The sequence below is a fragment of the Phascolarctos cinereus genome, unplaced genomic scaffold (genome assembly GCF_003287225.1).
Source record: "Phascolarctos cinereus isolate Bilbo 61053 unplaced genomic scaffold, phaCin_HiC Scaffold_4;HRSCAF=312, whole genome shotgun sequence".
NCBI lineage: Eukaryota > Metazoa > Chordata > Mammalia > Diprotodontia > Phascolarctidae > Phascolarctos > Phascolarctos cinereus.
Genome location: NW_027555847.1, coordinates 466,371,297 through 466,396,177, shown reverse-complemented (window position 1 = coordinate 466,396,177; position 24,881 = coordinate 466,371,297). Strand labels below are relative to the sequence as shown.

At 39.7% G+C, this 24,881-nt stretch overlaps 2 protein-coding genes across 4 annotated transcripts in view; one reads left to right on the top strand and one right to left on the bottom strand.

Moving 5' to 3' along the window:
* Positions 1-17,606, bottom strand: part of ARMC1 (armadillo repeat containing 1) — a 98,552-nt gene extending 80,946 nt beyond the window's left edge. Inside the window, exons 1-3 of one of the 2 annotated variants that reach the window (XM_021002082.2) lie at positions 17,219-17,606; positions 6,463-6,518; positions 5,266-5,483 (exon numbers count right to left, since the gene is read on the bottom strand). In XM_021002082.2, the coding sequence (XP_020857741.1) occupies positions 5,266-5,442 (177 nt within the window). In that variant the 5' untranslated portion in view covers positions 5,443-5,483; positions 6,463-6,518; positions 17,219-17,606. The remainder of the gene's footprint in view (positions 1-5,265; positions 5,484-6,462; positions 6,519-17,218) is intronic. The other variant, XM_021002081.2, reaches the window with a different exon arrangement.
* Positions 17,607-23,383: 5,777 nt separating this feature from the next.
* MTFR1 (mitochondrial fission regulator 1) overlaps positions 23,384-24,881 on the top strand; it is a 57,372-nt gene continuing 55,874 nt past the window's right edge. The window contains exon 1 of one of the 2 annotated variants that reach the window (XM_078153385.1): positions 23,384-23,483. The gene's annotated coding sequence lies outside the window, so the exon portion shown is untranslated. The remainder of the gene's footprint in view (positions 23,484-24,881) is intronic. The other variant, XM_021002076.2, reaches the window with a different exon arrangement.

The window sequence follows — 24,881 nt, the reverse complement described above, 5'->3', positions numbered from 1 at the left end:
TTAAGCATTTTAAGGGATTGTCTTCATGCTTCTATTTCAGGTTTATAACAGTAGAAGACAGAAATTTTGAAAAACTAAATACTTATTCCAAGTGCAGCACACTTATTTTGGGTTTGTTTGTTTTTTTTAACAATGCTGAGAATTCAGTGCTACTCAGTTCTAATGGGATCTGAGAAGTATATCTTATTTTCCACACACAGCAAATTTTGGATCTTCAGTAGTAATGGCATACAAAGAGAAGATAGTAAAGTGAAACCCAAAGAGATGCCGAATCCTAATTTTACCTTCAAGGTTATTTCCAAAAGTAACTCTACTCCTCCTAAAGGTGCTTAGTGGAGAAATCAATAGGAAGAGAAGAAACAAAAGGATCAATAGAAAAATTAAAAAGCAGACGAGTATTTTATTCTTTAAAAAAAAGTAGTATTTAAATACTAACTTGTAAAAATCTAATTTTGCTAAAAAGATATACTTTCCTTTCTCTGGAATTCTTTCCCTCCTTTTCTCTGCCTCCTGGCTTCCCTAGTTTCCTTCAAATCTCAACTAAAATCCCAGCTTCTATAATGACGACTTTGCAAATCCCCCTTAATTCTAGTGCCTTTTGGGACTGTCTCCAATTTATCCTGCATAAGCCTTATTTGTACATTATGGGTCGCATGCTGTCTCCCCCATTAGACTGTGACCACTGTGAGAGCAAGGATTATTTTTGCCTTTCTCTTTATCTCCAGTGTTTAGCATAGTGCCTGAAGAATAGTAAGGACTTAATAAATTCTCATTAATAAATGCTTAATAAATAAGATAGGCAGCTAGGTGGTGAAGTGGATAGAGCTCTGGTCTTGGAGTCAGGAGGACATGAGTTCAAATCCAGTCTCAGACACCTGACATTTACTAGCAATGTGACCCTGGGCAAGTCAATTGCTTGACCAAAAAAGCAAAAAAGCAAAAATAAATAAGATGTTGATATAAAAAAATTATTGGAACTTCAAACTATTAGTAAGTTTATTTTATTCATAAGAATCCACTACAAAAAGGGCAGCAGTTTCATCCCACAGGTATGGTCTCTTTAAACCACAATATACCATTTTCAAAGAATTGTATTTTATTCCCAACTGTGGAGTCTCATGGGCACTTCAAATTATCAACCACAATAGCTTAGTATTATGCTGGCTTATACCTTCCTACTTATGACAAAAACAGAAGAATAATTTGTCAAATATTAGTGTCTATACTTAAAATGTAGGCAGTAATTGAAGAAAAAAGTAAACTACTTCAAGCACTTAGGGTAAAATAAAAGCACTACAAAGACAATGTGCTCTCTAGAGTACTTCTAACATGGAAATACAGTGCAAAACTAATATTAAACACAAAATCAAAAAATTCAACAAAACAGATTTTAGGACTTAGGGAATTTTTTAATGTGGTTTTAGGTTGGGTTTTATTTGTCCAATTATTTTTTATTTATTTGTTTATTGATGGGGATGGAGGAACGACTGTGATTTCATTGGTGTAGGGAATCCCATTTTTCCAAAGTTTTACTGATTTCTTTTTTTTTTTAATATCACAATCATTTATAGGTATTTTCCCCAATGAGACTTTCAATGCAATAAAGAAAAATAACTAAGCAAAACCAACAAACTCAATGTCACATTTGATATTTTACATAACCAGTACTTCTCAAACCATGGTCCCTAGACCTTGGGAGCAGGAGAACAGAACAAGGTCACCAAGGTCAAAATGATTTTTATAATAATACTAAGCTATTTCGTTTTTAAGCCAATAATACTAAGGCCTTTTTCACATTCATTCTTTCAAGTGAACAGTGGCATTTTCCAGAGGTTACATGATCTGTGAGTTAAGATTTAACTGCAAGCATTAAAAAAACTGCAAGAATTAAAATCCCATTTACAGCATTTGCACTTTTGCCTCATAAGGGTACAAACCTACAGATATGGCTATATTTGCCATTTTGCTTGCATTCATCCAGTATCAGCACCAAATAATCATCAAATATCTTTTATGTGAATGCTTGGCAACAAATAGAAGTGGTGCTGAAACATTCAAAGCACTGAATAAGTTTTCTGAATCTCATGATTTATTCCAGAATAACTGTATTAACATTTGTACTGATGGTGCCAAAGTAATGGTGGGTAAAACTGCTGGCAATTTAGCATGATTCAAGGCAGTGGCACTAAACTATATTAATAGTCATTGTATTCTTCACTACCACACACCCACAGTAAAAACAAATGCCAATTTCACTTAAGCATATCCTAGATGAAGCAATAAAAGTTAATTTTATTTAATTTTAATTTATTAATTTATTAATTTTTATTAATGAGTATATATGTCTTTTTAAAATTCTATGTGATGAAATGTACAGTATGCTGGATTCTGAGGAATGGCTGTTTCTAGGAAAAGCTCGTGTGATTTTCACAGACCATTTTTTCTTGAAAGAACTGACAAACTATTGTTGTTCAGACATGGCAGGCATGTTCTTGAAAATGACTGAAGTATGCCTGTCACTTCAAGGAAAACAACTGACAGTCTTTATTGCCGATGTTAAAATTTCAGCTTTCAAGCAAAAATTAGAATTTTAGTAAACTTGTATTCCCACCTGGAGTTTGACAGCTTCCTAATACTTTAAAAAAAAAAGACTTTCTAAAAGCGATAGTACTGAATATTGGGGGGGGGGTGAGGGCGCTGGACAATGAGATTAAGTGACTTACCCAGGGTCACACAGCTAGTAAATATTTTTATGTGTCTGAGGCTGGATTTGAATTCAGGTCCTCCTGAATCCAGGATGGGTGCTCTATCCACTGCACCACCTAGCTGCCCCCAAATATTTTTTTAATATTGTATAATACAAGTGTCAAACATTAGAAGATCTGTAACAGTGAACCAAATGACTAATGCATGATGTTATAAAATCATGCATAAGTAAAAGATCCATTCAGTACAAGCTAGAACAATGGATGAAAATTTCATAAAGCAGAACACACAAAGTTCACTGATATGATTCCTGATTCCACATTGCAACTATCCCTTAAAAAACTACCACCTGTTGAGTAGACATAGAATCTGAACAAAAATTTTCAAAGCAAGAACTGTAAACCATTAACAATCATATCAAAAAATGCTCAAAATTACTAATAAAAGAAATACAAATTAAAACAACTCTCACATTTTACCTCAGCCATCAATTGGAAAAGATGACAAAAGAGAGAAATAGTGTTGGAAGACAGTAGAAAGAGAAAAATATAAATAAAAACACCACTAAAAGCCACTTGAACTCAAATTAGGCAATTATTAGCAATTCCAAAGGATGAATGATATAATACACTTCCCTTTCTTAACAGAGAATGGCAGAGAGGTCTACAGCTGCCTTACTGGCTGATTCTGAGGCTATGCTGTTTAAATTTACTCAGCATTTTCTTTGTTACAAGGCAGCATAGAAAAGGGGGAGATTTCGGGAAGTGTCTGTGTCTTAAAAAATAAAAAGTATCAATAAAATTTCAGTTTCAGGGAGGCAGCATTAGATTACCCACATGCTGATTTTCCTCCTAAAATTACCTGCTTCCACAGCATGTGTCCTTTTACATTGCCCCTTTCCATCTCATTACCATGGTCCAGTATTTATTGCATATTCTCTCCAAAAAGAAAAAAAAAAGCTCTAAATTCACCCTTTTCATCCTCAGCAAAGGAAAACTCAAAAGCACCTAATTATGCCTATGTTTATTAATAGTTTAACATTAATATTAATAATACTGCATACCACACTACTACATGTCAGATCTTATTACTACTAATTTTCAGCAACTGTTCAAATCCTCTTATTATTATGGAACTTTGTTCTAGTCACCAACTTTTTAAAAAATAAATGGATGATAATTTAGGTGGCTAGAAATATTTTGCTATATAGAGATTTTCTTACAATTGCATTTGATCTTATAACTAAGAAGCAGTACAGTATTGAAAGCAGGCCTGGGTTCAAGTCCTGAGTCTGGGGCATCTCCTCACTGGGAGGGGGGACTTCCTACCCAGATGAAAACACAGGTCCAATTTAAACATACATGTGTACAAGTACACATGTGTACAGACACACACACACACACCCCTCAAAATTACTGACAGGATTAGAAAAGATAGCAGTCACCTAAGTTTCTTAGTAATCACCTATAAGAAACATATCTCATTATCCACCTTTTTTTTTATCTAAGCCTGTTATTTCACCAATGTCAGGAATATCTGGTATAGAAACTGATGCAGCTTAGCCAAGTAACTCTAACCTAGAGCACTAAGAGATCAAGTGATTTGACTCCAGTCTCCCAGCAAAAGTACATGTCAGAAGCCAGTCTGAAACTTCTTCAGGCCAGAACTGACTCAATATCCACTAGGCCATGCTGTCTCTTAGGGGCGATGGTACTTTGTTTAATTAGCCCTTTGTTTATATAAATAGGATTTTTTGTCACAGGCCAGAAAACTATGGGAAAAAAACCCCTTATTTAACAAATATATTCAATTACTAAATAACCTCCTTAGCCTAGGAAAAGTATAAATTTACATCTTTGCAGAGATGTCTGTTTTTCTAAATTTTAGCAATTTCCATCACTCTAGGAAGCAATGTTATTTATTACCAGAAAAGAAGCCAGAAACAATCAAGAGTTCTAAGGCAGAAAATAGAATGGGAAAGCTAGACAACTATTCACCTCTGAACTATATAATCAATAAGGTGACATCTTCCAACTATAGTGAATCATGAGATCAAACATGCTCATAATTAGGGGAAAAAAACAGTTCAACACCAAATAAAAACAATTTTTTACCTATACTATTCTCCAAGCAAGGACAACTCAGAATTAACTCTAATGCTTTTTCAAGCAGATATTGCTTTCTTATTTTTTTTTCTTTTCTTCTCTTTTTTAAGGCGATTGGGGTTAAGTGACTTGCCCAGGGTCACACAGCTAGTAAGTATCAAGTGTTATGTGTCTGAGGCCACATTTGAACTCGGGTCCTCTTGCCTCCAGGACTTGCCTCTATCCACTGAGCCACTTAGCTGCCCTACAACATTTCTCTTTCTTAGATGAAAAAAACAAAGGACAGACCACCTCTACAACAAAGAACTGCACTGAGCCAAAAAGACCAGCAAATGGGATTAGATGGACACTACAGGGAAAACGTTCAAAGGGAAGAATAAATATACAAACTCTCTTGAAGACATGAGCTAAGCTAAAAACTAAAGCATTTAACAAGTACTAAGGTATCACTTACTAGTAAAGCTGAGTGGACAACTGGAGGATTGGGGTGGTCCATAAACAAAATGAGGCCTGGCAGACATCCTTGATCCTGGACAATGGCTCGTCTATTTAGTGGGTCTGCTGCAAGATCTCGAAGCTGGTTAACCACCGACAGTGCATCAGGCTCGTCATTCATGGCAGCAGAACTCATCTTCTATGCCATACGAAGAAATAAAGTCTTTTTTAAAAATTCTGTTGAGAAAAATAACTTAGTTAGCACTACAGAGGAGTAATTTAAATCTCCTAGATTACAAGAGAAAATCTAAAAAGTAAACAGCTGAATTAAATTTGTTAAAAAAAAAAGGGGGGGGAGGCTGGGCTACCTTGAGAGGCATTTACCCACGACTCAGGAGGCATAAGTTTCACTGTGCTCTGCCCTGCTCAGATCACATCTCTACTCAGTTCTGTACTCAGTTCTGAGAGTCACAGTTTACTGATAAACTAGATAGAGCAAAAGGGGGTCAACTAGAATGGTACAAATTCCAAAAGTTCTATCATATGAAAAGTGGTTGAAGGAATTTGGAATATTGTGGCTAGAAGACAAGATCACAGGATCCTAACTTTAAAGGTGGAAGGGACCTTCTTGCAGACCATCAAGTCTGACATTCTCATTTCAATTCTCATCAAACATCTGAAGGACTGTCACAGAGTAGAAGGATTAACTGACTTTGACAGGCAGAAGTGGAAAAAGCTGCAGGAAGTAAATCTGGCTTGATAGAGACTGGAACACTGGTATAGTGGAGTAGCATTATCTGCCAGGAAGGAGACCATGTTTCTAGTCTCAGTTCTGCAAACTAATAAACTATGTAAAAACAAATATTTTAAAAAGCACTTAGGGGCAGCTAGGTGTCACAGTGGATAGAGCTCTGGCCTTGGAGCCAGAAGGACCTGAGTTCAAATCCGGTCTCAGACACATGACACTCACTAGCTGTGTGACCCTGGGCAAGTCAGTTAACCCCAAGCGCCTCACCAAAAAAAAAAAAAAGGCACTTACTTTCTCTGCATTTCATCATTCAACCTAACCCCTTCATACTGTAGTTATGTTATTCTAATTAGGAAAGATTTGTTTTGAAGAATGAAACTCAAGTAGGCAGAATATATGTAAAAGTTCTATTCATATCCAAAGTTTAAAAAAATCAACTTTCTCTCTGCATGTTACTTGAGTTCTTACTTTTCAGTGGATGTTCTCCTTTTTCATGAAAAAGTAATCTGGGCCGTTTATTTATACTGGAACAAAAAAGAAAAGGTGTTAGAGATCACTTGACCTTGAAAAGTCATCTCTATCTTTAAAAAGATTTTAAAACAAGAGCCAAATTTTCCAAGAGCAACTTCTCAATTGCACTGAATTTTTGTAAATGTATCCACTCCTGAGTCACCATGGTCAAAACATTACAGAGATAATTCTCCCTTTTTAGCTAACTAAACTGGTTCTCAAACAGTAGAAACAATGTCTCTCTGGTTTTCAGCTTTGGTTAAAGCAACAAAACTTGTGCTAAATTGGCACTGCCTTGGAGAATCTAGACTCACCTTTGCACATAGATCAAGTTATCACTGCTATACTAATTTACATCGATAAGATCCATGGTATATAAGGCAATAAGATGATACATAGGAACAATAATAATAACAGGCAGTATTTGCATAGTGCTCTGATGTTTGCAAAACGCTTCACAAATACTGTCTCATTTGACATAAACCTATATATTTCCTCCCAAGCGTACACACACTCACATTTATACAGTTCTGATTTCTTATTTACTCTACTCGTCAATGCTGCAGTTTCAAGGATGTCTTAGTCAAACGATCTTGAGCTGGAAGAGACCTACCTGAGAGGCCATCCATCCAACTGAAACCTGAAAGTGAATCTTCTCTACACTATGCAAATCAACTAGTCATTCAGCCTCTGCTGGAGTAACACATTCCCCTTTTAGATAGCCTCAATTGTTAAGCAAGTTTTCTATTTTTTTTTGTTGGTTTTTTGCTTTTTTTTTTAGGCAATTAGGGTTAAGTGACTTGCTTAGGGTCACACAGCTAGTAAGTGTCAAGTGTTTGGTCTGATGCCGAATTTGAACTCAGGTCCTCCTGACTTCAAGGCCAGTGCTCTATCCACTGCGCCACCTAGCTGCCCCAAGCAAGTTTTTTAAAAAGGCATCACATTAAAAAAAAGTGTAAATACGGCACAAAACAGATGACTATTGGAATTTTTTCCCTTTGGTTGCACTTATTATTGGCTAGTTGTGCCCTATGTGGGCATGAATTGCTCATGTGTGGTATGTGTATTGCATATGTACAAGACCTATGAAAAAAGGAGCCTCAGTAGAGAACGAGAAGTGTCCCAGCAAGCTAGTGGAAAGCCCCACCTCATCATGCCAGGAGGAAATCCTGAAATCCAGGTGGTAGAGCAGGCAAACACCAACACCTGGATTCCTGAATACCTCGGTGAGGGCAGGGGAACTGGTAGAAATCAGCTTGGAAAAGCACCAGGTGCCTTGGCATTCTACAGCAACCGTCTCTCCCAGTACCTTAGCAAAACTATGGGAAGCAGCGCTCCACGGGGCCCCAGATCTGGAAAATCCTGCAACGTCCCTCTGAAAGGAACTGAAGAAAGCAAAAGGAAGGAAAGAAAGGCCAGGGTGAGAAGGAAATCTCCAGGAGCCACACTACCCAACACCAGGTAAGTTGCCAGAATCCTACAGCCTCCAAGTGCCAGCACTGGAGGCCCCAGCACACAAAGCCAATGACCAGGTCCTAGGCTCCCAACACAAGAAGCTTGGGTCAGTGCCCTCTGCTCCCCCAGCAGGAGAGCTCAATCTCTTTAAAGGCCAGGAAATAAGCAAACACCAAGAGCAAAAAGAAATGTACAAGAGATTCTTATTATGGGAAGAGTGAAGACCAAAGTAGAAATTCTGAGAACAACATTGTCAACAAACCCACATCTGGAATCTCAAAAGGGAATATGAACTGTTCTGAAGCCCAAAAAGCCTTCTTAGAAGAGCTCAAGAAGGATTTTAAAAGTCAAATGAGAGAGGTAGAAGAAAAAATGGGGAAAAAAATGAGAGGTACGCAAGAGTCAATAGCTTAGAAAAAGAAGGACAAAAATTAACTGTAGAAAACAAGTCCTTAAAAAAAAATACAATTGGCCAACTCGGGAAAAAAGTACACTGAAGAAAACAAGTCCCTAAAAAATACAACTGGTCAACTGGAAAAAAAGTACACTGAAGAAATCAAGTCCCTAAAAAAAAATTGGCCAAATGGAGGAGGTACAAAATCTAACAGAAGAAAACAATTTGTTAAAAATTAGAATTGGGCAAGTGGAAGCTAATGACTCTATGAGAGAGCAAGAATCTGTCAAAAAAAAAAAAGAATGAAAAAACTAGATGAAAATGTAAAATACCTTATTGGTAAAACGACTGACCTGGAATATTGATCCAGGAGAGGCAATTTAAAAAATTATTGGTCTACCTGAAAATCATGATGAAAAAAAGAGCCTGGACAGTATTTTTCAGGAATACAGTAGCCAAATTCCAAAATTAACAGCTCAAAGAGAAAATACTGCAAGCAGTCAGAAAGAAACAATTTAATTATCATGGAACCACAGTCAGGATTACACAGGACCTTGCAGCTTCTACATTATGTGAGAAATGATCTCTCAGAAGTGAAGCCTCCTCAAAAGGTTAATAGCTATTGTTAACAGTTCTCACAAAGGGCAGCAATTAGGAGATCACTGGTCATTTGGAGAGAGCTGTCTCAGTTAAATGATACAGTCAGAAGCCAGATAGTAAGAGGTTAAGAAAGAGTAAGAGTAGAGAAATTGGAGGCACCTGTTGTAGATGGCCTTTGAATTTAGTTGTATTGTTGAAACACACTCCCTTCTGACCTCGTCAACCCCCCCCACCCTGTTTTTTTTTAAGCATGTAGCAGAAAGAATAGCCCTACCCCCAACCTAAACTGTTTACCCTTGCAAAACTTCCCACCTTTTTGTTGCTGGGGAAGATTTCCGTGAATAGATTGTGCCCCCTGAAGCCCAGCCAATGGGATAAGGGAGAAGGAGCTCGAGTCAGGTTATAAATAAGCCTTGCTTTCCATAACCAACTTGTACTCCCTGGCCAGTTAATGCGGTACCCTTCTCATGAGAAAGTACTAAACTCCTTTCTGCTTTCAGGTTATCCAAGTCTTTGTCTTGATTTTGAGTAGTGGTCTCTGTCCCACACAATTAAAAGACTGTAGGGCGTGGAATACAATATTCCATAAGGCAAACAAACTTGGGTTACAACCAAGGATCAACTACCCAGCAAAATGAGCATGATATTTCAGGGGAGATGGATATTCAACAAAATAGGGGACTTCCAAACCTTTCTGATAAAAAGACCAGAGCTCAACAGAAAATTTGATCTTCAAATACAAGACTCAAGACAGACATAAAAAGGTAAACAGGACAGAAAGAAACAACACATATTAATAAAACTGTTTACATCCCTACAAGGGAAGATGACACTTGTAACCCTTGAGAACTGTACTGTTATTATACCATGTTAAAGGGGTATACATAAAGGGGATGGGTACAAGTTAACTGTGATGTAATGACAAAAAAAAATAATCTAATCAAGTGGGTTAAATGGATCCAAATAAGTGGATTAATCTGATCTAAGAAAATGTATTGAGAGAAAAGCAAAGGAGGAGGCAGACAAGGGTAAATTACATTACAGGAAAAGGCACAAAAACCTATTATAGCAGAGGGAAAGAAGGGAGAGAGATAAGCATTGTTTGAACTTTACTCTCACCAGATTTGGCTCAAAAAGGGAATAACATAATCAGTTAGGTACTAACATTGCTAGACTTAACCCTTCTCAGCAATATAAGAATCTAAGACATCTCCAAAGGCCTCATGATGGAAAATGCTATCCATATCCAAAGAAAGAACTACAGAGCTTGAATGCAGATCAAAGCATACTATTTGCTACTTTTTTTCTTCTGTTGTGTTTTGTTTCCTCTTTCTCGTGGTTCCTCCTATTGGTTCTAATTCTTACTTACAACATCACTAATGTGAAAATATGTTTAATAGAAATGGATATATATAACCTATCTCAGACTGGGAAGGCAGGTGGGGAGGGAGGGGGAGAAAAATTTAAAACTCAAAAGCTTATAGAAGTGATTGTTGATAAATCAAAATAAATTAACTAAAAATAAATTTAATTTTTTAAATTGAATTTTGATAATTTTATTATTTATAAATTTGTGTTTATAAATATTTATGTTTACATAAACATTAAATAAATGTAATATTAATATTATAATAAGTAAATGTATTTATATATAAATTATATTTATAAATAATAAATTTAATTTTTAAAAAAAGAAAGAAAGAAAAAAGAAGCCTTTAGAAAAACCAATGGATGGTTTCCAGACAAGTGACCCAATTCAAATCTCTGAGAGACAGGCACATTATCAGTAACAGGACCTTCTGTATGCTACGTGACCTTGGTTCCTCATTAATGCTTTTCCACTAAGGGAAGCCCTTGGGGAAAAAAAATCCTTGTAGTGTTTTATGCTATCCCCTCCCAAAATGCTCTTAAACCACCACAAGCCTGAGAAGCAATACGTAGTTAGGCTTCAGAACACTCAGTCAAATACCCAAAGCAGATACCCACTGCTCAAACTCATCTCTGGACTAGGTGCTTAGCTTTGGACAGAATAAAATGAGCAGCAAGTTCCCAATATAACAGAAAAAAAGGGGATTGTGAAAGGTCAGGCACTGGACTTATCTAGTGTTTCAAAGGCCAAGAATCCTGGCGTACACTTTCATTTTTCTTGAAATCAGACAGAAGACAGGAGACTTCTAAAGCAGCTTTAACACAAAATAAAATTAAATGATACCTTTCTTCAAAAGTTAGAGACAAAACTGAATATTGCAACAGATGAAAATATGCAATTTCAACAAAGTTCTTTTTGTACATAATAACTTACTCTGGTACCCTTATAACAAATCAGGCTCAGACAAGGAAAAACCTCAGAGATAGATCCTATACAGCTATCCACCAGGAAAAACAAGCCTACCCAATAAAGGCATCTTTCTGCATGCTTGTCCTGGGAACAATAATCAAGACAATGCTACCACAGCTACTTAAAAAAAAAAAACTTCGTGAATCCACTATCCTATGGCAGCACTCACATTCCCAGACTCCTAGGCCAAAACTCCATTTTCTGTTACATTTTCCTATGAGTTATATCCCCCCATTAAAATGTAGTTCCTTAAGGAAGAAATTACCTGTCATATCTATGGATAGAAGAGATCAAGACCAAACAAGAGACAGAGAAGGTACAGAAGAAATAAAATGAACAATTTTGACTACATGAAATTTAAAAGTTTTAATACAAATAAAACCAATGTAGCTAAAATTAGAAGAGAAGCATGTAAATGAAAAAATCTTTGCAGCAAGTTTCTTTGATAAAGGTCTAATTTCTAAGACATTTAGGGAACCAAGTTAAATTTTTAAGAATAAGAGCCATTCTCCAAGTCCAGCATCATCATGGTCCAAGGATATGAACAGGCTTTTCAGAAGAAGAAATCCAAGTTATCAAATAGCCATATGAAAAATGTTCTAAAACACTAATAATTAAGAAAAATGCAAATTAAAACAACCCCAGGGTTTAAACCTCAGATGCATCAGACTGACAATGCTGACAAAAAAAGGAAATGATAAATGCCAGAGGACCTCTGAGAAAACAGGTACATTAATGCACTGTTAGTAGAATTGGTCTAGACATTTTGAAAAGCAATCTATGTTAAGAAAATAACTCTCACTGGTTATCCAAATAGTTTGGTTTTTCATATAAATTGCAGCAATCCCCAAAGGCTAATTTGTTAGTTTAAGAAGCTTTAAAAAAAAACTAATATTTTTGTATCCTTCCCACTTTGAAATTCCCATGCTGCACCCTTCAAAATAAGTTTGAAAAGGATAAAGAGTGTGTGTGTTATCATCTCTATAACCTTTCCTCTTTTTCTTCAGGCCTTTCTCTTAAGACAACTCAATATCAAATGGAATAGAAACCTGGGAGATATTCAGTAATTTCAGTAAGCCCACAGACCTAGTTATCATCTCTAGGTAGATGATTCCCAAGTCTTTTTTTCTAGGCTAATCTTTCACCTGAATTCCAGTTCTGAATCACCAACTATTTATTGGAAACCCCCATGTGGCTCAAACTTAACACATAAAAAACAGAATTCATTATATTTCTCCCTAAATGAACACCTCCTCTAAATATTCTTATTTTGGCTGAGAGAACATCTTTCCTGTCACCCACATCCACAACTTTAAAATCTTTCTCTTCCCTCCCCCTACTCAAATCAGTTGCTAAGTTCTTTCAATTCTACCTCCACGTTTCTCACATACATCCCCTACTTTCACTTCATTCACACAGAGGCAGTATGATACTATGGAAACAATGTTGTATTTAGAGGCAAGGGATATAAGTTCAAACCCTAAATGTAACTTATTACCTATATTACCTTGGTAAAGTCACTTCATATCTCTTGGGCCTCACATATAAAATGAGAGGTTGGGGGAAGATGACTTCTAGGTTCTCTCATCTCTCAATGTATGCTTCTATAACATTCCACTGCCTCCTATCTGGGCTACTGTAAAAGCAACCTAATTGATCTACCTGCTTCCTATCTCTCTCCTCCTTAATTCAATCTTTTACACAACTATAAAATAACTACTCCTACAACATGGACCTGATCATGACACTTCCTACACCTTTTAGGATAAAATACAAATCTCTGCGCCTGGCATTTAAAGCACTGCGAAGTACGGGTTCCACATATTTGTCTAGAAGTATTCATATCATTTCCCTTTACATATACAATGTTCCAATCAAACTGGCCCACTACCTTTTTTTTTTTATCAAAAAGGACATTTCATTTCCTGCCTGAGTTCTCATACAGATTGTGCTCCATGAGTCAATTCAATACAATAATTATTTCCTAAACTGCTTAATATACACCAGGCACTACACAAGAAAAACAAAGACAAAGACAAAATAGTCACTGTCTTCAAGGAGCTTACATTCTCCTGGGGTTAGGGAGAGAAATACACCATGAATACTGAGACGTAAATGCAAGATACAAACATACACACCTTACAGGGGAGAAGGGGGACACATTAATAACCAGGTCATATTACTGTCAGAGGTAGAACTTCAGCTGAGCTTTGAAGGGAGCTGAGGGTTACAAGAAATGAAGATGAGTAGAGGATACTCCAGGCATAGGAGAAAACCTCTGCAAAGGCATGGAGGCCAAAAACTAAAGTCATCTTTGGAGAATGGCAAGGAGGCAAGTGTGGCTGGGAACTTAGTACACAAAAGGGAATAATGTATAATCATCCCAGAAAAATAAGCAGAAACAAGACTATAAAGAGCCTTACGTGTCAAACAGATGTGTTTTATCAAAGAGGCAACAGGGAACCACTGAAGCTTCTAGAGCAGGAGAAGGAACCAGGGTGGATGTAGTATAAATGGAAAGAAGGGGAGAAACAAGAGATGATGCGAAGGTAGAAATGACAAGACTTGACAATTTATTGGATACAGGGGTGAGGGACAGTGTAAAGAACTAAAGATAATTCTGAGGTTGTAAACCCAGGGAGGACTAGAAGAATAATGATACTCTAAAGAGAAACAGAAAAGGAGTTTAAGGGAAAAACAATGAGTTTTGTTTTGGACTTGCTGAGTTTTAAATACCTACAGGACACCCAGGTAGACGGGTTCAGAAGGTAAACTGAAGCTCAGAAGAGAGAACAGAGCTGGATACATATGTATACCTTTGAGAGTCATCTGCATACAGAGAGCTGAACTAGCAGGAGCTGATTTCAAAGAAATGGGGGCCAGAATCCTAGAATAGACAAAAGCAGGAGGGGACAGGACCAGGATGATGATCTTGCAAAGGATTCTTAAAAGAGCAGCTCAGGAAGGACACATTATCCAGGAAGAGGGGATACCTAGTCAACAGTGTAAGATTAAGAAAAATGAGAACTGAGAAAAGGCCAATGGACTTAGCAATAAAGAGACCACCTGAGGACCTTGGAGTTCATCTTAGGAGGATGGGGAAGGGAAAAGAAGCTGGGTTGAGGAATGGGAGGTAACAAAATGAATTTTTTTCTAAATGTCAATGAAAAAAGAAATAAAGTTTAATAGCTGCATGGGGCCATGGGTTCAAGGAAAGGTTTTTATGGATCAGAGGGATGTGGACACATTTGTACCTAATGGCTAAGGATATTAAAAAGAGGGATGAACAAAGAAGCATGCTCCTGGAGATGGGATCAAAGGTACAAATACAAACGGTGACACTGGCAAAAAAGAAGACATAACTATTAAGAGAATGAAGCAAAGAAGGAGAATGGAGAAAGATGGTTTCAGAATCCCTAGTTTTCTTCAAGGATCAGACCAAGTACCACCTTCCACAATAAGTCTTCTCTGGTCTGCCCAGCTGTTACTTTTCTCTCCTTCCTCAAACAATCTTGTATTTTAATTTACATGTACATATCTTGTATCTCTGAAAATACAAGTGAGCTTCTTGAGGGTAGGTGCCATTTCATCTTCACTTTTGCATATCCAGAGTGCATACTGCACTGGCCACAAGCAGAGGTAGAGACTGGGATAGGACATATACCCGTGATTTCAGCTGCATAGAGAATTCTCTAGTGAGGAAACTCCCTTTATCAATGCAGTTTCGCACTTTTTCTAATTTTAGAGTCTCTTAAAGCACTGAGAAGTTAAGTAATCTGCACAGGGTCACACATAATTGTCAGGAACAAGACTCGAACCTGGATCTTCCTGGCTCCAAGACTTGATGTTTAACCACTAGGCCATGCTGCTTCTACATAAATAAATGCTTAATAAATATTTGTTTAGTTCAATTTTAAGGATAAGACCTTCAGAAGACTACACGTTCATTTAGCAAGACAACCCCAAAAATGGGGTCACAAAGAGTCAGACAGAACTGAAAACCAACAATGTGCACTGATAACATTTGTGCCCCTGTGAGCTCATCAGCACATTTTGTTAAGTGCTTAAAGATTTAAACAAACGTGCACAACAGAACTGGGAATTACACAGATCTTGTTAGTTTAAACAAACTTCTGTATACTACTCAGAAAGCAATGGCATAAGCACAGTCTGAAAAGAGCCAATTACACCAAAATTTTCCGTGGCTATCACTGCTACTCTCACACACTTGGTAAAAAGCAACCAAAATATTATGAAGTGAAATGTAACATGGTAAGAAAAAGATGCAGATAAAATGAGGTGCTGAAAAGCAAGAAAACAGTAAAGTTTCTATGGCAATTCCAAAACTGAATCCCACTTTCCCCCCAAACTCCTTCCTTTTGAGGGTACTACCATATTTCTAGTCACCCAAGCTCACATTCTGTTATCCTCAACTCTTCTGTCACCTTTCACAACTAATCAAGTTGCCAAGTCTTGTCCATGTCCATAACATCCCTTTCATCAGGTCCCTTCTCTTCACTCACATAGCCACCATGTTTAAACCTTTTTCACTTCTCACCTGGATCACTGCACCAGCTTCCTAAGTGGCCTCCCAATTTCTTTCCATTCCAATCCATAATCATCTACTCAAAAAGCATCAGTGCCTCTCCCTATTACCTATAAACTCAAATACAAACTCCTATGTTTGGCATTTAAAGCCTTTTACAACATGGCTCCCACCTATCTTTCCAAGCTACCTCGAAAGTGTTTATTCCCTTTGCCTACATTAACAGTACAGAGAAACTTCACTATTTGATATTTTTCATACATTACATTCCACAAACACACTTCACCCCACTTTTCATTAAGTGCTTTAATTAAATCATTAAGTGCTTTTTGTGCTAGTCATTATACTAAGGGCTGAGGTTACAAAGAAAGACAGAAACAGTCACTGCCCTCAAGGACCTCATAATCCAATGGAAGAAATAAAAAGCGTAAACAACTATGTGTAAGCTACATGTGTATATGTATATGAACACACATATACATACAAATACACATTCACTATATATTTGTTTATATGTATATACATATATACACACATATACACTACAGATATAGATACAGATACACACAGAGTAAATTGGAGGTAATCTCAGGCAAAAGCACTAACAGTGGAAGCTAGGAGGCAACTGGGAAGGGGGACAGAGACTCTCAAAGTCCTCTTGCAGGAGGCTGGATTTGATCAGGCTTAAGGAAAGCCACAAGACAAAGAAGAGGGAAATCATTCCAGACGTGGATGGAAGGCCAGTGAAAAGGCAGAACCGGGAGATGGAAGGCTGTGTACAAAGAAATACACTACCCTCACGTTTCTACCTTTGCATTCCTAGTTTACTTCACAGCTCAGCTCAAGCACAACCTTACTTACCCTCCCTCCCCCCGACAGCCCAGCTACTACTGCCTTTCGACTCCAGCCCCCACCCAGAAATTAACTTATACTTACTTTGTATATATATTTTGCTTACACGTGCCTCCAATTTCCCTTATAGAATATAAGCTCCCTGAAGGCGGGAATGTTTCGTGTTTGTTTTGCTTTTTGTCTCTACACCCCTATAGCCCAGTCAGAGCCCCTAGCACCAAGCAAGGGTTGAAGTAATACGTGTTGATTGACATGACACGAAAGGATGGGGGGCGGATGGACAGTATTGGAGAGGACCAGGACACACATGCTCCAACAAGACCCGATCTGGGGCCAAGAGGGAAACCCCGGACCTCGGGCCGACCAATAACCAAAGCCTCGCAGAGCCGGCAGTCCTGGCCCGGGTGGGTCCCGACCCACCACCCAAGACCCAAGGGTCGTTTGGCTCGGCCTCGCTTTGGCCAGTGCTTTGTCCTTCTGCCTGCCAGCTCGCCTCACTGCCCGGCGGGCTTGGGACGTCCCAACGTACCGACGCTCCGAGGACAGCTTCACGCATCCAGGCCCCGCCGCATTGTGAAGCCGCACGGTCGGGAGCGTTCCAAGGCCCGCGGAGGCGAATCCGTTCGCTGCCCCCACCGCGGCTGCCGGAGGAGACCCACCCACCCTCGACCCCTCGGAGAAGAAGGTTTTAGAGAGCAGGGAATAGGACCGTGCGGCGGACTCTACCCAGTGACCCTATCACCTCTGCCGTCCCTGCGCGCTCATTGGTCCTAAGCTCGAGATCAATTTTCGCCAATTGCCGGAGTTCTTCTTAGGCTGCGAGGGTCGTTGGCTGCGGCGAAGAAAGAGTCGTGGCCCTTATAGAAATAGAGCCAATGGGAAACCAGAAAAGCTGGAATGGACCTCGCGCTTCACCGTCCGCCTGGGCTCTGCCTAATAGGAGAAATCTCGTGGAGTCTTAGAAAAAAAAAAATCGCTGGTTTCAGCTTTAGAACTACAATTCCCAGAATTCAGTGTGACTTGAAAGCCTCTCATTGGTAGTCCTCCCAGTTGAAGCGGCTGGAAATAAAACTATATTTCCCAGGAAGCAGTTCGTTCAGCCTTTGATAACTTTATTAGAACAAGCATGACAGTACTTCCAAGGACGTAAGTATCTTAATCGCCATCAAAAAGCGGCTTTTGTTTGTTTTTGTTTTGGGGTGTGTTTTTTTTTTCAAAGAAACTATTGCGAGTGCTACCCAGATTTACACCATCCTCTATTAAGCGTCCTTAAGCCAATTCAAGCATGAGTACAACTCCCTTTGGAGAGTATTTCTCTCTCAAATTTTTTTTCTATCTTTTCTTATCAAGAATCAAATTTTGAACAATGGAATTTTCTCAACAATTCTTCTATGCAAAACTTTCCTATTTATTCCGAATATTTACTATAAAATGGATTGTTTATAGTCTGTTTCACCTATGGAAATATTCGATGTATGTAACACTTGAAAGCTGTAAAATGCTTTCTACATCTTCTCTCCGTTTTATAAATGAGAAGCCTGAGGCTTAACATCAATTCAACTTTACACTGCTCTCCTATTTTGGATCACTATCCCCCCCCCCATATCTCAAACTATATAGGACCAAGCCTCAGTCTCGGATCACTCCCACCACCTGCCACCTTTTTTCCTACAAATATGCTGCTAAACTGCTGAATGAAGGTGGAAAAAATCACCCAACCATTTTCACTGGGTCCACTACAGTTTTATGTTACATAATCTCAACTGGGTCCTCATCATTGCTAGGCAATCCTAATACCTTCTTCATCAACTCACTGTCTCACCACACAGATGCACTTCCAAATCGTTTCAGACCTCCTCAAACCACCCATAGCTCCTTCTCCTTCCCTCCCCCCAATTCTTTTCAGGTGAGAACCTTACCTCCTATTTTACAGAAAAAAATGAAGCCAAGTTCCCTTTTCTCCCCTCTTCATCATCTTCTATATAATACCTTTTGCCACTATTGCCTCCTTCATTCATGTCTTACGTGATGAGGTGGCCTTACCAAGGCTAACCCCTCTATCTTGTCAAGCCATCCCATTTCATCCTATCTCCTCCAATAGATTTCACCCGTCATTCCTACCCCATCATATATTTTCAATCTCTCCCTGTCTATACTGCCTACAAACATGTCAATGTCTCCCTCATCTTCAAAAAACCTTCACTTGATCCTAACATCCCTAGTAACTATTGCCCTACATCTCTTCTGCCCTTTGTAGCTAAACTCTTCATGTTTGCAATAGGTGCCTTCCACTTTCCTCTTACTCTCTTCTTAACCCCTTGTAATCTGGCTTCTGAACTCATTCCACCAAACTGCTCTGTCCAAAGTTATCAATGATCTCTTAGTTGCCAAGGTCAGCGGTCTTTTCTCAATTCTAATTCTTCTTGACCTTGCTGCAGCCCTTGACACTGTTGATCACTCTTTTTCTTGATATTCTCTTCTCTCTAGATTTTCAGGACACCATTCTCTCCTGGTTTTCCTCCTACCCATGTGACTACTCCTTCACTGTCTCCTTTGCTGGATCTTCTTCTAGAAAGGCCTTTGACTATAAGTGTCCTTCAGAATTCTGTACTAGGCCTCCTTCTTTTCCCCCTCTATACAATTTCACATGGCACTTTCATCAGGTCCCATGGATTTAATCACCATTTCTATACTTAAGATTCTCATCTCTACCTATTCTTCCCCAATCTCTCTGTTGGCCTCCAATTTCGCATTTCTAACTGCCTTCCAGATATCCCAAAATGAACGTCTAGTAGGTAGCTTAAACTCAATATGTCCAAAACAAAACTTACTATCTTTTTTCTGCTAAGCTCCCCCCCTACTCCTAGCTTCCCTAATTCTGTAGAAGGCAACAACATCCTCCTGTCCCTCAAACTTACAACCTAGATTCATCCTGGATTCCTCACTGTCACTCCCATATCCAAGCTATTGCTAAGGCCTGTTGATTTCACCTTTGCAACAATTTATCTCATATACTCCCCCTTCTCTCCTCTGACACTGCCCACCACTATAGTTACAGGCCCTCATCACCTTACTCCTGTATTGTTGTAATAGCCTGCTGGTGGATCAGCCTGTCTCACTTCTCTCCCCTCTTCAATCCATCCTTGATTCAGTCACCAAAGTGATATTCCTAAAGCACAGGTCTGGTCATGTCATGCCCTACTCAATAAACTCCAGTGGTTTCTTATTGCCTCCAGGAGCAAATACAAAATGCTGTTTGGCATTCAAAGCCCTTCATAACCTAGAGCCTGCCTACCTTTCCAGTCTTTATATACTGAACTTCTCATACACTCTTCAATCCAATGACACTGACTGCTTGGCTCTTCCACAAACAAGACATTCTATCCCTGAGCTCTGGGAATTTTTGCTGGTTATCCCTCAAGCCTGGAAAGCTCTTTCTGACTACAGACCTCTCTGGCTTCCTGTGAGTCCCAACTAAAATTCCACCTTCTACAAGAAGCTTTCCCCAATTCCTCTTCAGTCCAGTGCCTTCCCTCTCTTAATTATTTCCTATTTATCTTGTATATAGCTTCCTTTGTATATATTTGTTTGCATGTTGTCTCCCCCATTAGACTGTAAACTCCTTGAGAGCAAGCACTGTCTTTTGCTTTGTTTTGTATCCTTAGTGCCAGGCATATACAGTAGGGCTTAATAAATGTTGATTGTTTGATATTGCTTGAATCAAGGGAGTTGCATTTAATCACACAAAAGTGTCAGAAACAGTATTCAAACACAGGTCTGGCCTGACTGCAAATATTGTTATCTTTCCTCCAACCTTTACCTCTTTCCATTTCACCCTTCTACTTTCTCAATTAAATTTATGAAATGGCCATTTTTTTCTTAAATATGATTATACGCTAATGTTTCCTTACCCAAGACTGCACTGAAATTGTTCTATATTCAGTCTTTGGTAATTCAGATTAATTTTTAAAGAAGAAATTCTTGATATAATTTGAAAAAGTTTCTAAGAACTGTTTTGTTGTATCCTCCATTTCCCAGAGTAGACTGGAACATATCCCATGGAGTTAGAAATGTACTTTGGTCCCTTGCTAAACTAGCAACTCTTACACCACCATGACTAGAAACCCAAGAGAGAGTGATGGCCTAAAGTGGAGAGGTTGACAAATATTTTGTATTGTATTATTTTCCATTTGCTCTTTATATATAGCCTAGATCTTCTTTGCTACATACTCAATAATCTTTAACTGGTTAATTTTTAGTTTTCAACATTAACTTCCATAAGCTTTTGAGTTTTAAATTTTCTCCCCCTCCTTCCCCACTTCCCTCCCCAAGATGGCATGCAATCTGATATAGGCTCTACATATACATGCCTATTAAACATATTTTCACATTAGTCATGTTGTAAAGAATTAGAACCAATAGGAGGAACCACAAGAAAGAAGAAACAAAACAGAAAAAAAAACCCAGCAAATAGTATGTTTCGATCTGCATTCAAACTCCACGGTTATTTCTCTGCATGTGGATAACATTATCCATCATGAGACTTTTGGAGATGTCTTAGATCCTTGCATTGCTGAGAAGAGCTAAGGCTATCAAAATTAGTCATCAAACAACGTGGCTGTTACTGTGTACAATGTTCTGGTTCTGATCACTGCACTCAGCATCAGTCCATACAAGTCTTTCCAGGTTTTTCTGAAGTCCACTTGCTCATCATTTCTTATAGGACAATAGTATTCCATTACATTCATATACCACAACTTGTTCAGCCATCCCCCAATTGATGGACAGCCCCTCAATTTCCAATTCTTTGCCACTACAAAAAGAGCTGCTAGAAATATTTTTGTCCATGTAGGTCACACATACAACAATCTTTTACGAAGCCCCAGGAACTAATATAGAGTTGCTGGGTGGGTGGTGTCCTTTATCAGGGGCTAAAGTACTCTTGAATTCACACTCCTCCACACCTTTGTTATTGTTATTGTTAAGTGAACTGAAATCAGGATTACATTTTCAGCATTAGTTCTTGTCCTGACTTTGTTTCCCAGGTGCCCATTTTCTCCAAGATTTTTCAAGTCTTTTCTGGAAATAAATAGGATCTAGATGAAGTCAAGTCATATTAATAGAAAGCAATAGAAGGCAATTATTCAGCATCTTTTGTACCCTGTTTTACTGGTAACAAATTTAAAGAGTTTGTATTTAGCTTGCTAGATTGTATTGAATGGTTTCTTCTCCTTAATACCACAAGAGGGAGTGGTAGTAAATGAACAGAGAAAACAACAGAACTCTCCCTCCCCACCTCTTCATTGGAAAAGAGGCAGATTCAATGTAATGAGAACCACAAAACCAGGTGCTTCATTTGTAATGATGATTCAGGCCAAATAGAGCTCTAAAGTGTTAAAAGTAAATGATTAGCTGTAGAAAACTGTAGAATATAAGTGGACCAAATGGGTGTTTGTCTGCTTAATTATAAAAGTCTCTGGCTGGTTACTAATTGACTTATAGCAAATTATTTTTGCTGCACAAATTTGTTTTTAAAGTAAAATACTTTAGTTTGACCTATGCCAATTTGAAATATTACTAAAAAGACAGTTTAAACATTTATCGAGCACCCATAGAATCTAATGTTAACTGTAATTTTGCCTCTGCTGTGATTTGAGTCTTAATTTATCTGGTGCTGACTGTACCTTTGGAAAGAAAGAGTTGGTAAATAGCATAAAGATATTGTCTGTCACAAAAGATAATTACCAGTTGCTTAAGTACCTGTTGACAGCAACCAGTTATAAACTGGTCCTGCAAGCTTTCTCCTTCACATTTCAAGTTGAATGAGCTTTAGTGAAGTCACACTGAGATCATAATGAGTCTTACCTTATTCACTAGTCTAAGTCTTTTTTACCCTCCATGGTATATGGCACCCCTCTTTTATTGAAACAGGGCATCAATATAAATTTCCCCTCGGGAGTGTTGCTCTGTAATCTGTATGTGTCAAAGCGTGTACGACTGCCGGCATAGTGTTATCGGTCTACCCATGGGGGAGAAGGGAAGGAATTCCATCAGAATGAAAACTATTCAAAGGGTACAGAAACACAAAGTAAGAGCCAAAGGAGAAAGGCTACCGGGACCAAAACACATTACCACGGATAATATTACATTTTCAAGGTGCTGGCTGTGCATATCCACAATATTGCACACACTAAAGTTTGGTGACTAAACATTGGACACACACTTGCCCCGATTATCCGAGGGCCTAGTGAAGATGGATTGCAAATTGGATCCCCAAGTCTGACGGAAAGCCTTCCAACCTATATTATGGGGGGGGGGAGGCTTAGAATTGATCTGTCCTTCTCTGCATGGCACCCTCAAGGCCGCCCCTCAAAACAGAGAGCTTCCTAGACTTCATACAGAGAAACAAAAGGCCACACAAAGAGAGGCGGCCCACAGAAGCAAACATCAAGAGCGGAGGACGCAGAGCCGCATTCCCTGCCCCACGACGCCTCCCGGCCCGCTCCCACACCCAAAACACACACATGCGCAGAGCGGGCAGAGCACTCACTCCCAGCTCGGGACCCAGCCGGGTGCCCGCCTGACCCCTTCCTAGTCTCCCCTCTCCACCCTAGGAGCTGCGCGGGACTTAGGACCCGCCCCCTTCGCTAACAGAAGGCAGACGATTGGCCGACGGGAGCCAGGAGCGCAACCGGCGTAGGGAGAGGATTGGCTGTCTACCGGTGACGCCCTTGGGACCTCCCAGTCCGAGTCCGAAGCCGGTGGAGGAGGCACTGGCTGTTGCGGCGGGTCTGGTGAGCCGGAGGACTGGGGGGCTGGGGGTCCCGGAGAGGAGGGAGGGACCCAGGAGGGCCGTTTGCCCTGGTGGGAGGGGGCGGCTTCTGGATTTTGGCACTTCCGGGCGGGGGCGAGGCAGGAGCGGCGAGAGGGGAGGCCGGGGCAGCGGAGCCGCAGTTATCGACTCGCTGGGCCCCGGGGACTGGAGGAGAGGAACGAGTGGGGCGGACGGGAGAACGCGGGCTCGCCCACAACGACACGTCGCCCGTGGGTGGCCCGCACGCGCCCCCTCGCGCGCTCCCTGGCGCCCCGCGGAAGGGGTGGGCCCCCGCGGCCGGGCTTCATCCCCGGCCGCCTCCAGAGCCCGAAGGAGCAGCTCCCCGCCCGCGCCGAGAAAGTAGCGTCCGCCTCCCACGTTGTAAAGAAATGTGGGTGTCGTTGCAGTTGAGGGGTCCGAGGATCAGTAAGCAGCTGTTCCGCGGCTGCGGCTGCTGCTGCGTGCCTCGGAGGGGACTCGGCGCTGTTTCCTAACAAGCCCCGCGAGTGTGGGGTAATGGAGGTGATCCGCGGAGGAGAGCGCCATGTGTGGGATTAAGGAGAAGGTCTGACTTTATCCGGCACTGGAAGGAAGCCAGGAGGAGGAAGATGGGTTTTTTTGATGGTTCTGTATGTAGCCTTTTGCAAACTTATCTATGATTCTTGTGTAGTTGATATTGCTTAGCTTTTCAATGGATGGGGGAAGGGCAGGAAGAGGGACAGAATTTGGAACTCACAAATCTTATTTTAAAAATAAATTTTTTAAAGAGTGTAAAATGTCTAACTTAAAGAATACCTGTGATTTCATTGGTATGGGCACTAAATCAGCAGCTAGGTGACAAATGAGAGTAAAGCTGAGTCTGGAGTTGGGAGCAGGGGGAGAATGGAAGGGAAGAGAGCAAAGCATTTGGCACTGTGCTAAGAGCTACAAATATCTCGTTTGATCCTGTCGACAACCCTTTGAGGTATTTGGTTGTGATCTCCCATTTTGCTGCTGGGGAAACTTAGGCAGAGAGGTTCAGTGACACAGAATTAGTGTCTGAGGCTGAATTTGAACTCAGATCTTCCAGACACCAAGCCTCTTAGCCCTAGCTGCTTCTGAGTCTAGCTTCTTCAGTTGTAAAATGGGTATAATAAATAGCCCCTATTTGGTAGGATTGTTTGTGAGGACCAAGTGAGATGGTGTTTGTAAAATGTCTGGCACATAGTAAGCACTTATTAAATGCTTTTCCTCTCTCCCCCATCAAGGCAAGATGTCCTCTATACCCTATTATCTTTTTTTGTGTCTTGGACCCTTTTTCAGAATAATATTCTTAAATGCATAAAACACATGGGATTACAAATTAAACCATTTATATTGAAATGCAGTTATCACAAAA